Below are 12,081 nucleotides of genomic sequence, written 5' to 3'. Positions count from 1 at the left end.
ATAAGTTAGATCAGCACACTTCACGACCTTGAGCACGCAAGATAAAATGTGATCACTTTCTCCCATTGTGATTCCTGACAATGGATGTGGCTAGTGTGAAATGTTAGCAGAGCACAGCACCGGCACGGCCTTGCACCCCATGGCAAGAAGCGATGGCACTCTTGAATGGCCCTCATGATTTATGTCAGCTATTGGCCAATAGCATTCCATCTGTTGTTTGACATCAAACAGCTGGCACCGGCAGCCCTGGAGAGAGTGAGCACAGGCCTTTGCATAAAAAAAGGGCATCCGAGAAAATGACAACTTCATGCTCCGCTTCTAAACTCTCCTTGTAGCTGTTCATAGTAGTGTCCCTAGGATGTGTTATCTCACTAAGCCCAAGGTTTGGTCTCTGACCACTTTAATATAGGAAAAGTTTTTATGTATAATGGGCAGAATATTAAATGTCTGTGTATTAATCATTTTTTCACTGTCTTTTTTCTTGTTACAATGCAGGTTTAGGTAATCCAATTGATATGATTTTCCATGTCCAACCATGGATGATTCTTGGCCTTCTTCCACTGGCTATAGCATTTGAAGGTGAGTGTACCTCTCCTGACCAAGAGCCAGATGTGGAAAAATGCATAAGAATAGTAGAGTCCAAAAGGTTGCATTTTTAAATAACATTTTTCGTTTTGTCAGCAACATTATACTTTATTTTACTTTTACATATTAAATCTTGAACTAAAGCTTGGACTAGAACAGTTAAAGTTGCATCCCATACCTTGAGAAAAAGCAAATTTGGCATTTTTTGAGGCATGCCATTTTACAAAGGTTCTGTCTGGCACTGCAACTCGGTCATGAAAGCACAGAAACAAACATGCTGTTAGAGTTGTCTTTTGTGATGTTTGTGTTCTAGGCAATGAAATGGTGCAAATGGCATATAGTAACTAGCAAGATTTTTGGCTAGGCATCCCACCATCTCTGAGTAGCTCAAACACAGCTTACCTCCTGCCAGACTACAGATGAAAAGGTTAAGAAATATTCCTCATTCCACATTTATATCATCATCATCATCATCAGCCTGACTACATCCACTGCAGGACAAAGGCCTCTCTTATGTTCCACCAGTCAACTCTGTCCTGGGCTTGCTGCTGCCAATTTATATCCCCAAACTTCTTAATCTCATCTGCCCACCTAACCTTCTGTTTCCCCCTAACCAGCTTGCCTTCTCTGGGAATCCAATTAGTTACCCTTAATGACCAGCGGTTATCCCGTCTACGCGCTACATTCCCAGGCCATGTCCATTTCCTCTTCTTGATTTCAACTATGATATCATTAACCCCCGTCTTTTCCCTAATCCACTCTGCTCTCTTCTTGTCTTTTAAGGTTACACCTACCATTTTTCTTTCCATTGCTCGCTGCGTCGTCCTCAATTTAAGCTGAACCCTCTTTGTAAGTCTCCAGGTTTCTGCTCCGTGGCTAAGTACCGGCAAGATACAGCGGTTATATACCTTCCTCTTGAGGGATAGTGGCAATCTACCTGTCATAATTTTCGAGTGCTTGCCAAATGTGCTCCAGCCCATTCTTATTCTTCTAGTTACTTCAATCTCTTGGTTCGGCTCCGTGGCTATTACCTGCCCTAAGTAGACGTAGTCTTTTACAACTTGAAGTGCACTATTACCTATCTCGAAGTGCTGCTCTCTTACGAGGTTGTTGTACATTACTTTCGTTTTCTGCAGATTAATTTTAAGACCCATATTTCTGCTCTCCTTGTCTAACTCCGTAATCATGAGTTGCAATTCGTCCCCTGAGTTACTTAGCAATGCAATGTCATCAGCGAAGTGCAACTTACTAAGGTACTCTCCATTAACTTTTATACCTAACTGTTCCCATTCCTGAAAACCTCCTGTAAGCAAGCAGTAAATAGCATTGGGGAGATTGTATCCCCCTGCCTTACACCCTTCTTGGTTGGTATTCTGTTGCTTCCTTTATGAAGCAATATGGTGGCAGTTGATCCCCTGTGTATTTCTTCCAGGGTGTTTATATATACTTCATCGACGCCCAGATTTTGCAGTGTCTGAATGACTGCTGATATTTCTACTGAATCAAACGCCTTCTCGTAATCTATGAAAGTTATGTATGTATGTATGTATGTATGTATGTATGTATGTATGTATGTATGTATGTATGTATGTATGTATATATGTATGTATGTATACATGCATGTATGTATGTATGCATGCATGCATGTATGAAGTTCCTCAGTCCCCAGCAGCTGCGAAGCAACTGACTACGGTGGTGGTCAGATCTGCAACGCAGCAGAGGGTCCTAAGACAGGCTGCCATTGGAACCTGAACTTGGCAACGCTTAACGCTAGAACCTTATCTAGTGAGGCAAGTCTAGCTCTACTATTCGAGGAACTAGAGGGTGTTAAATGGGATATAACAGGGCTCAGTGAGGTTAGGAGGACAGATGAGGCCTATACGATGCTACAGAATGGGCAAGTCCTTTGCTATGGGGGGTTGGCTGACAGAAGAGAGCTGGGAGTGGTGTTCCTTATTGACAGAAACATAGCTGGCAACAAGAGGACTACTATAGCATTAATGTAAGAGAGGTAGATATCGTAATTAAACTCAATAAGAGATACAAGATGTAGGTGGTACAGGCTTGTGCACCTACATCCAGCCATGATGACGCTTCAGTGTAAAGTTTCTATTAAGACGTGGAATCGACAACGAGTAAGGTAAAAACACAGTATACTATACTGATGGGAGACTTTAATATGAAAGTAGGGAAGAAGCAGGCTAGAGACCAGGCAGTGGGAGATTATGACATCGGTACTAAAAATGCCAGAGGAGAGCTACTAGTAGAATTCGCAGAGTGCAATCATTTACGGATTTTGAATACCTTCTACCGAAAACGAGGAAACCGTAAGTGGACATGGAGGAGCCCTAAAGGCGAAAATAAGAACGAAATGAACTTTATTCTGAGTGCTCACCCAGGCATCATGCAGGATGTCGAAGTGCTTGGCAAGGTACGATGCAGTGACCACAGACTGGTACGGCCCCGAATTCGCCTAGACTTGAAGAAGGAACGACAGAAACTGATACGCAAGAAGCCAATCAATGAGCTAGCACTGAGAGGGAAAGTAGAGTAATTCAGAGTCTCACTTCAAAACAGGTACTCGGCTCTTATCGAGGAAACCAGCCTTAGCGTTGACGCAATGAATGATAGTCTGACGAGTATCATTACGGAGTGTGCAGTGGAAGTTGGAGGTACGGTACTTAGACAGGACACCGGCAAGCTGTACCAGGAGTCGAAGAACCTCATTAAAAAGCGTCAAAGCATGAAAGCCTCAAGTACAACAGACAAAACAGAACTGCCAAAGCTTTCGAAGTTGATTAATAAGCGTAAGGTATTCGGTGTAAGAAGGTATAACATGGAGAGAATTGAACGTGCTCTGAAAAACGAAGGAAGCGTCAAAGCAGTGAATAGGAAACTTGGAATAGGCAGAAATCGGATGTATGCACTAAGGGACAAAGAAGGCAAAATAACTACCAATATGGATAGGATAGTTAAAATAGTGGAGGAGTTTTACAGAGATCTGTACAGTAGCCGGGACAACCCCGACCTTAATACTATAAGAACTAGCGGTAACCCAGATGACACCCTACCAGTAATGATAGAAGAAGTCAGAAAAGCCTTGGAGAGCATGCAAAGAGGTAAAGCTGCTGGTGAGGGCCAGGTAACATCAGATCTGCTGAACGATGGAGGACAGATTGTGTTAGAAAAACTAGCCACCCTGTTTACGAGGTGCCTTCTGACGGGAAGAGTATCAGAGTCTTGGAAGAATGTTAACATCATCTTGATACATAAGAAAGGAGATGACAGGGACTTGAAGAATTACAGGCCGATCAGCTTGCTCTCTGTAGTATACAAGCTGTTTACGAAGGTAATTGCTAACAGAGTTAAGAAAACATTAGAATTCAATCAACCAAAAGAACAAGCAGGATTTCGAACAGGCTACTCAATAATTGACCACATTCATACTATCAATCAGGTAATAGAGAAATGCTCAAAACATTCATATAGGCACCGATGTTAATCATTTATTTTTGCACATATGTAAACGTCTTTAAAACATGAGACGTATAAAAAATGAAAAAAATCTGTAGGAAAAGTTTATTTATCATCTAAATGAAAAATACTCAACCACAAGCATATTCAGTCAATAGAATAATCTTGCAGAAATTTTTTCAGCAGCAAAGAAGGGTCACACATAGGTAGGGGTGGCAACACCAGGCTGCACAATAGAACTTTTCACCAGAGGCCACTTCTGGCTTCGTTGAAGGCCCAACATCGTCGTCTTGTGTTTTTGCTTTAATGCAACAAAGAATGCTTGTGTCGTCTGGCTCAGTGTTGGCCAGGAATGTTTGCACAGAAGCTTCATGATAAACATCTTTTCTCTCTCTTCATACTCAATATTGATGCACAAGAACCGATTTTTATTTTCTTGCCCATAAAGGTTAATACAGATGTGAAAATGTAATGCTAATGACAAAAATGCTTGTACATGGGGATGAAAATTTAGTGCAATTTTTTTTGTCAGTTCTTTATATCCAGTTTCTTTGTGTTGTCAACTTTTTTACTTCTTTGTAGCCTTATGCACCTTGCTGAATACATTCCCAAGATCGCATTTTATTCACTTTATTAAGTGGGTTTGTCTCAGGATGGGAAGAGGTACAAAAAAGAATGGAAAACACATAGACAAAATAGAAAACACTGGCTTGAACTTCATCACATTTGTTCACTTCTGTGTAGCTCAATATTTCTTGCTATGTGCACTCGTTCGTTCCACTTCTTTCGTTAGATTCTTTCTCTCTGTATGGCTATTTTTCAATGTAACTTCAATGCCCGTTTTTCGATCTCCTTGTCTCTTGTCATGCACCCAAAGGCCTAACTAGTAGTCTATTTAGCAAGATGATACCTGCAAATTGGGGAAAGTAGCATAGAATTCTTTATTTTATGTAACTGCCTTGCACTGTTACCCAAGGTTGAGCAACTTGCTGAGGTGTTAGTTCTTCTGAAGTTTACTATAAAAATTTTCACTTTAAAAACAACAGATTTTGTATGATGTTTCTGAGGTGTCTATCAAAATCTCTCTCTTAATAGTGGAGGTAGTAAAAAATTTTGCTTGTTGTGTTTCTTCCTCTTTGCTGTACTAATGTATTATTTTGGGTAACATGAATATATTATCACTGTCAGATTTAAATCATACCTACTACTGATCTTCACATTATTTTGTTTAATGCAAAATGCAGTTAAAATTCACATCATTCCTTGTGCTTCTGTATTCACTCAGTTTGGTTTCAAAAGAATATATGACTTTGCCTGTTGCTGAACGGTTATGAGCTTTGGTGAAGGAAGCTTGAGTGCATTTTTATCCAGTTGCTATGTAGGCTCTCTCCACTTTTAACAGTAGTAGCCTTCATTGTGTTCAGAATATATGTGCTTGTGCTATCTTTTTCAAAGGGGGTGAAAAATTACATGTTTATTATCAGCGGAGGAGGTTTCAAATAGAAATATTTAGGATTGAAGTGTCTGCTAACTGTGGTTATAATCACAGGACAATTCTTATTCCTGGTTGCACTGTGTTGGTAATGATGTGCTGTTTACTATTGATTGAAGAATTTCAACTTATGAAACAACTTCACATAAAAAAAGCAGGAAATTAGGAGGAAAACTTGTTTTTCAGTGCACTTAGGCATGCCCTTTTTTTGGTCTTTGGTCTCTGTCACAGGAATTCCAATTGCGACTTCAGAGAAGGTGTTTCGCTTTCGTGATGCTGAAGTTGTGCTACGCACATGCAAGTATGTTCTGGCAGGCTCCTTGCTCGCTTTTTTGATGGAGCTAAGTGAGTACTTGCTCCTCACGTACACTTCCAGCCTGACGCTCTCCATTGCTGGCATTATCAAGGCAAGTGGTGAAGGAAACTTTAAAGAAGGGCTTCTTTTTCGTTGTAGTATTTGCTAAGCAAATATAAGTTTACGTGGTTTGTGACTGCGGCTATTGGTGTGTAGAGTAGTTTCGGTTGGACAACATCCTAATTCATTAATTATTTTGGACTGGTTCTATATGTGTAGCAGCACTGCACTATCAGACCATGCAGAATAATGCAATAAGCTTCATCAATGTTGACAAAGTTCACATTAGCAAGTTTTTTAATAGAGAACACAGAAGAAAAAATGTGGTTACTCTGGAAAAAAAAATTGCTATGTGTTTGTTAAATAAGTTGAAAAAAGGTGCACGGTGGCATAGCAAAACTAGTGGCCCTATCTTGCACCAACTACAAAATGTAAATGTCTTATGATGTAAATGTCTCAAGAGGGCCACATGTAACCAAGGCTTATATATGAAATTGCATTTACAGAAAATCACATTCACAAAGTTTGTCCTCAATAGCAGAGGCTTTCATCAGACAGCTTCATCTGGGATATGAAAACTCTGTGTCACCCTTTGGGTATTTTCTTCCATTTATACATAACAATGCAAAATAATTCAATAAAATGAGCACATATCAGCACATGATTGGTTTCACTATTTTGGGAATGTGAATACACCTGTCCTTCATAATTTTTTGTCGAAATAATATTATTAAATGTTCATAAATTATGCAGTGTAGCTGCTATACGGTTTTTCTGGGGTCATCGACGCTTACAACACTAATGTGTTTATGAATTCCTGTAGTACACATTAAAAGTTGACTATTGTATTTATTGGATCGAAGGCCAGTAATGGCCAAAGAGTACCATGAAACATACAAATATTGAGAGAAATGATATGGGCATCGTATTGCAGCACCATTCACAACTTCTACGTCATTGTTGTAGATGAGCTATGAATTTATATCTAGGTGCAGTTTTGTAGTATGATATTGTATACTGAATTGATGTCTAGGATTAAAATTAATCACAAATTATCGCTTTTAACTGTTCGTGTACATAGTATGGAATACTTCTGGGACGCTCATGTACACATGATAACTATCAGCATAAACTGTAAACTAATTGATTTTGCCACTTTGGGCACTCTCATTGATGCAGGTGATATAGTTGCAGTAACGGCTTGTGTAGCGAAGTTTATGACATTGTAAACCTAATTATTCAACTTTTTTTAAGTTGCCAATTTTGAGCAGTTCTAACATTTGAATGCCTAAATTAAATATCTACACCCTTAGGACACTCTAATTTTTTGTGTGGTATTTATTCAAATCTATTCATTGCTTGCTAATTAGATAATTTCTTTCTCTCTCTTTGTGTGCATGCATGTGTGTGTGCGTGTGTGCACATGTACTTTTTTATATTTGTTGGATGACTAGCATAAAAATTATAATTGGACATGATCTGAAGCTGCCTTTTAAGGAGACTGTCAACCATCCAGAATAGCCCGCAGGGTCGTCTGCATAAGTAGGCGTTTGGTGCGTAGCTACACCACGGACCCGAGCTAACGGGGTAGTTTCGACTCTCTCCCACGCCTAGCCGTGTGTGGCTTTGCCATGTCCGGGGAAAAGGGGATCCTGGGGGTTGAGCCGACGCCGGGTGAATGGACCTTTAAGGCCCCCCAGCAGAGGCAACACACCCCTTTGGCCCCGGCTTCACGTAGACGGCACCCCTGGGCTGACCCACCCAGGGGAAATTGGCAGTCGCCTTTTTCCGTCTCTCTCTTCCTCCTGATCTTTGTTTTTTCTCTCTTTCAATCTTTCCTGTCATCTCCTCACTTCTGTTTACTTCCATCTTCCAGGCGGCAAGGCTTTTAACCTTGTGTATGTGTCCTCTCTTGGTCACATATTATTGGGTTATAGCGGCTTTGTACAGCTGGCGCTGGCATGCCTTGATAATTGTGCTGCCACGTCCCCATGTTGGGCTCGATGGTGAGCGGCTGGCATGGCTGCCGAATTTATGTATACTTTATGGCCTCTTTCTCATTCCCTAAACTGTCTGATCGCCCTCCTCCTAAGAGGGGGCGCACCTAATCAACAATTAATGTATTCATAAACAGGGTGTCTACCAACCTGGAAAACCTGGAAAACCTGGAAAAGTCAGGGAATTTGAACACGCCTGGAAAAGTCAGGGAAAAGTCAGGGAATTTCTGAAAAATCCGGCCAGGTCATGGAAACTGACTGTAGTCTTTCAGATTGTCACGAAAATATTCATTAGCATTAATCAAAGCTTTAAAAATCGCTCCTTAAACCACACAGAACAGTTAAGCAGAAGCATAGTTAAAAAAAAGCAGTGCATAGCTGGCGCTTCTACTTTCCGAGTACAACGTTACTCACGCGCATAAAATTGTGCATGTTTGTCTTGGCCGCGATCTCGGCTCGGCTTGAGGGTTTTCTGGTTAGGCTGGAAGTGCCATCAGCAGAGGGCAAGGTGCACAGAATATGCGAGTCGTAATTATTTTTTTACTGAAATGTGTAGTTTACAGGTGCGTAAATTGGACTGGGATACAAAAACAGTAGTAGAGCAAATATGGTAATCCAGATCGGATCCAATCCAATCCGATCCACATATCAAGATGCCTGGGCTGCAGCCATATTGCCATTCTTCTTGTGATGCCGTGAGCATGCAGCGAGTTGCTATGCCTCTTGCGAAGAAGTGTTCGTTTAACCCTGATTGGGTGAACGCGGAAATATCCGAGCACGCCTCATGGATTAGAGCAGTGCCGAACGATATAGTTGCCAAGTTCTTCATTAACAACATAGTCCTCAGACATGGTGCACCCAGCGTGGTAATTACAGATCGTGGCCCAGCTTTTACTGCAGACCTAATGAAATGTCTGATGCGAATGACCCACACAGACCAGAGAAGAACTACAGCATACCATTCTCAAACAAATGGCCTAACGGAGCGCTTGAACAGAACTCTGACTGATATGCTTTCAATGTATATTGACGTCGAACATAAACTGTGGGATGAAATATTGCCCTACATCACGTTCGCATATAATACAGCCGTTCAAGAAACAACGCGAGTGACACCATTTGAACTTGTATTCGGCCGAAGAGTCACCACTCCACTGGATGCCATGTTACCACTGAATGATGAAAGCAGCAATCCACCTGGCCTAGACGACTTCCTGCAAAGAGCCGAGGAAGCACGACAGATGGCGAGATACAGAATACGCCGCCAACAACGTATCGACTCCTATCGGTACAATCAGCGTCGTACCGAAGCGCATTTTCAACCAGGTGACAAAGTATGGATATGGACCCCAGTGCGTCGCCGCGGACTTTCTGAAATACTTTTTAGCCACTACTTCGGGCCTTTACGAAGTACTCCATCGTGTAAGCGATGTAACTTACCAAGTCAGATCCGCTATACACGGGAGCTCAAAACGCCGCAACCCTACAGAGGTTGTACATGTAGTCCGGATGAAGCCGTACTATGAGAGATCACCGGAAGACCAGTGACGCCTACGCCTACCACGAATCTATTCATTGCCTGACGCATCGGGACGATGCGTGTGAGGAGGGGGATTATGCCACGACATAGTGCCTGCATTCAAACAACGCGCCCATCACCACGCGCACAGAGACATACATGGGCGCCGTCTAGTGTTGCGCAGAGACGATGATGATAGCACGAGCAAGGAATGTCTTGTGGAAAATATGAAGGAGGAGTCACTTGTAGCACAAAGGTTAGTGTACGATGAGGTGTCTGCAGCAGGTGGTGTTGCAGAAGTTGACGTAACAGACAAGATGATAGACATGGTTCGAAGTTCCAACATCAAATGGAAGGAAGACCTGGAGAGGAAAAAGAAGGAACGGTTGGACGTATTGGATGCTGAAAGGAAAAAGAAGAGGACTGCGGCTCTTGTGAAAGAGCTTGAATCAAAGAAGCAAAAACTGATGGAAGACGCACAGCTTCAGGTCTCCATGCTGCAGCAAGAGATTGAATCCTTGAAACAGTGAGGGCATTGCCGATGCAAGTAAACAAGCTTTTCTGTTTGTCGAGGGACAATTATTGTGTCTTTGAATATTTTATTTATTGTAAAAAATGCTTTCAGACAAGGGAATGCAATAAAGCAGCATGGTCTCCATTTTATATGAGCGCCTCATAATTTCTTTTTACCGCTCAGGAGTTTGTTTTCCAGTGCGCAGTTTCTTCCAAGCAGACGTACCGGTCATGGAATTTGCTTGAAATGGTCATGGAAAACCTGGAAAAGTCAGGGAATTTGGAAAAATGTAATTGGTAGACACCCTGATAAAGCCAAAAGAAATTTTCCCGCGCATCCACGTGATCCACTGTGCGACACAAGAAAAGAACGCAAGAACCATCTCTCCGTTTGTTGTTTCCAAATGCCTCACCAGTACTTTTGGTCCAGGGTATCAGGCTACACGTATGGCTAGTGGGGACCTTCTTCTCAAAGTCCAAACAAATACCCAGTACGAAAACCTGACAAAACTCACCTCTTTTGGAACCACATCTGTATCTATCGCACCACATTGTCTTTGAACAGTTCCCATAGCGTAGTGTCTGATCAAGACTTAATTAACCTGACAGAGAGTGAGCTCCTTGAGGGCTGGAACGAACAGCATGTAACGCATGTACAGAGAATTAAGATTAGGTGTGACAACAAAGAAACCCCAACAAAGCACCTCATTCTTACATTTTGTACAAGCATACTTCTAGATTATATTGAAACAGGCTACTTGAAGTTAATGGTCCGACCTTACATCCCCAACCCCCGACGTTGTTTTAAGTGCCAGTGATTCGGCCACGGTTCTCACAGCTGCCGCGGCCGTCAAACCTGTGCAAAGTGTAGTTCGCACGAACACGCTACAGACACATGTGAAGAAGCCACTACCCACTGCGCAACTGCGATGGTGGACACCCCGCTTACTCTCGCACATGCCCTACATGGAAACATGAAAAAGAAGTACTAACACTGAAAGTAAATGAAAACATCTTGTTTAGGGAGGCGCGCAAGCATCTACTAATGCAGGGTTCATCGTTCGCCGAGGTGGCACGAAAGAGGGCAGTGCCACCAAAATCCGCCGCGCCCGCATGTACCACACAAAGTGGACGAGCGGCAGCGCCATTCACCCCCTCTCCGGAAGTAGCACAGGCTCTTCCTCCACCAAAAGGCTTGCAGGCCTCCGGACCTGAAGCCCTAGGGCCTTCTGTCTCCACAGATTGCCCCAAGACCTCCGTGCCTGCATGCATGAACTGCGAGCGGGCATCCAGCACCTCGTCCAAGGTAATGGACACAACAGCAAGTCCAACGGTGTCTTCGGCGCCGAAGGACAGGTGCAGCTCTTTGGAGCGCGCCAGAGAGTTAAAAACCATCATTACGGGGCCTGACAAGGGCTCCTGACTCAACGCAATACTTCTTTAGTAAACACAGCACTCATTTAAACTCATAATGGATACACAAATAATACAATGGAACATCAGAGGACTGCTTAGAAACCTCCACAATATCCAGGAACTCTTACACAAACATTCCCCAAAAGTGCTGTGTGTACAAGAGACACAAATTCTAGAAACACAAATTTTCTACGTAGGTATGTAATATTCAGAAAGGACCGCAATGACGCTGTAGCGTCATCTGGTGCTTTGGCCATTATAGTTGATCAGGGCGTAGCCTGTACACATCTATCACTACAAACATCCCTTGAGGCAGTGGCTGTTCGAGCAGTTCTTTTGAACAAACTTGTCACTATTTGCTCTCTTTACATACCTCCACAGTACCGTCTCGAAAAACACGAATTTCAGTCACTGATACATGAACTACCGGAACCTTATGTGGTCCTTGGGGGCTTGAATGCACATAATGGTCTATGGAGCGACTCTCGCTGTCATGCACGAGGTCGCCTAATCGAACAGTTTCTTTTATCTTCGGGTGCGTGTCTGTTGAATAGAAGAGAGCCAACATACTTTAGCCTCGCCAACAAAACCTACTCATGCATAGATCTCGGCATTGTGTCCCCATCGCTTGTACCCCTGCTTCAATGGAAAGTGATCAACAATTCTTTCGGAACTGACCACTTTCCGATCCTTCTTAGTACACCACTAGAAAAAGGCCCTCCACATGTTC

General features: G+C 42.5%; 1 protein-coding gene across 4 annotated transcripts in view; it reads left to right on the top strand.

Moving 5' to 3' along the window:
• Positions 1 to 12,081, top strand: part of LOC119177046 (solute carrier family 35 member C2) — a 56,309-nt gene that overhangs the window by 17,850 nt on the left and 26,378 nt on the right. For all 4 annotated transcript variants that reach the window (XM_037428407.2, XM_037428406.2, XM_037428409.2 and 1 more), the window contains exons 5-6: positions 496 to 579; positions 5,783 to 5,958. In XM_037428407.2, coding sequence (XP_037284304.1) covers positions 496 to 579; positions 5,783 to 5,958 — 260 coding nt within the window. The remainder of the gene's footprint in view (positions 1 to 495; positions 580 to 5,782; positions 5,959 to 12,081) is intronic.

Source organism: Rhipicephalus microplus, chromosome X, assembly GCF_043290135.1.
Source record: "Rhipicephalus microplus isolate Deutch F79 chromosome X, USDA_Rmic, whole genome shotgun sequence".
Lineage (NCBI taxonomy): Eukaryota > Metazoa > Arthropoda > Arachnida > Ixodida > Ixodidae > Rhipicephalus > Rhipicephalus microplus.
Note: the sequence above shows the minus strand (reverse complement) of the source record. Positions and strands in the feature narration are given on the sequence as shown.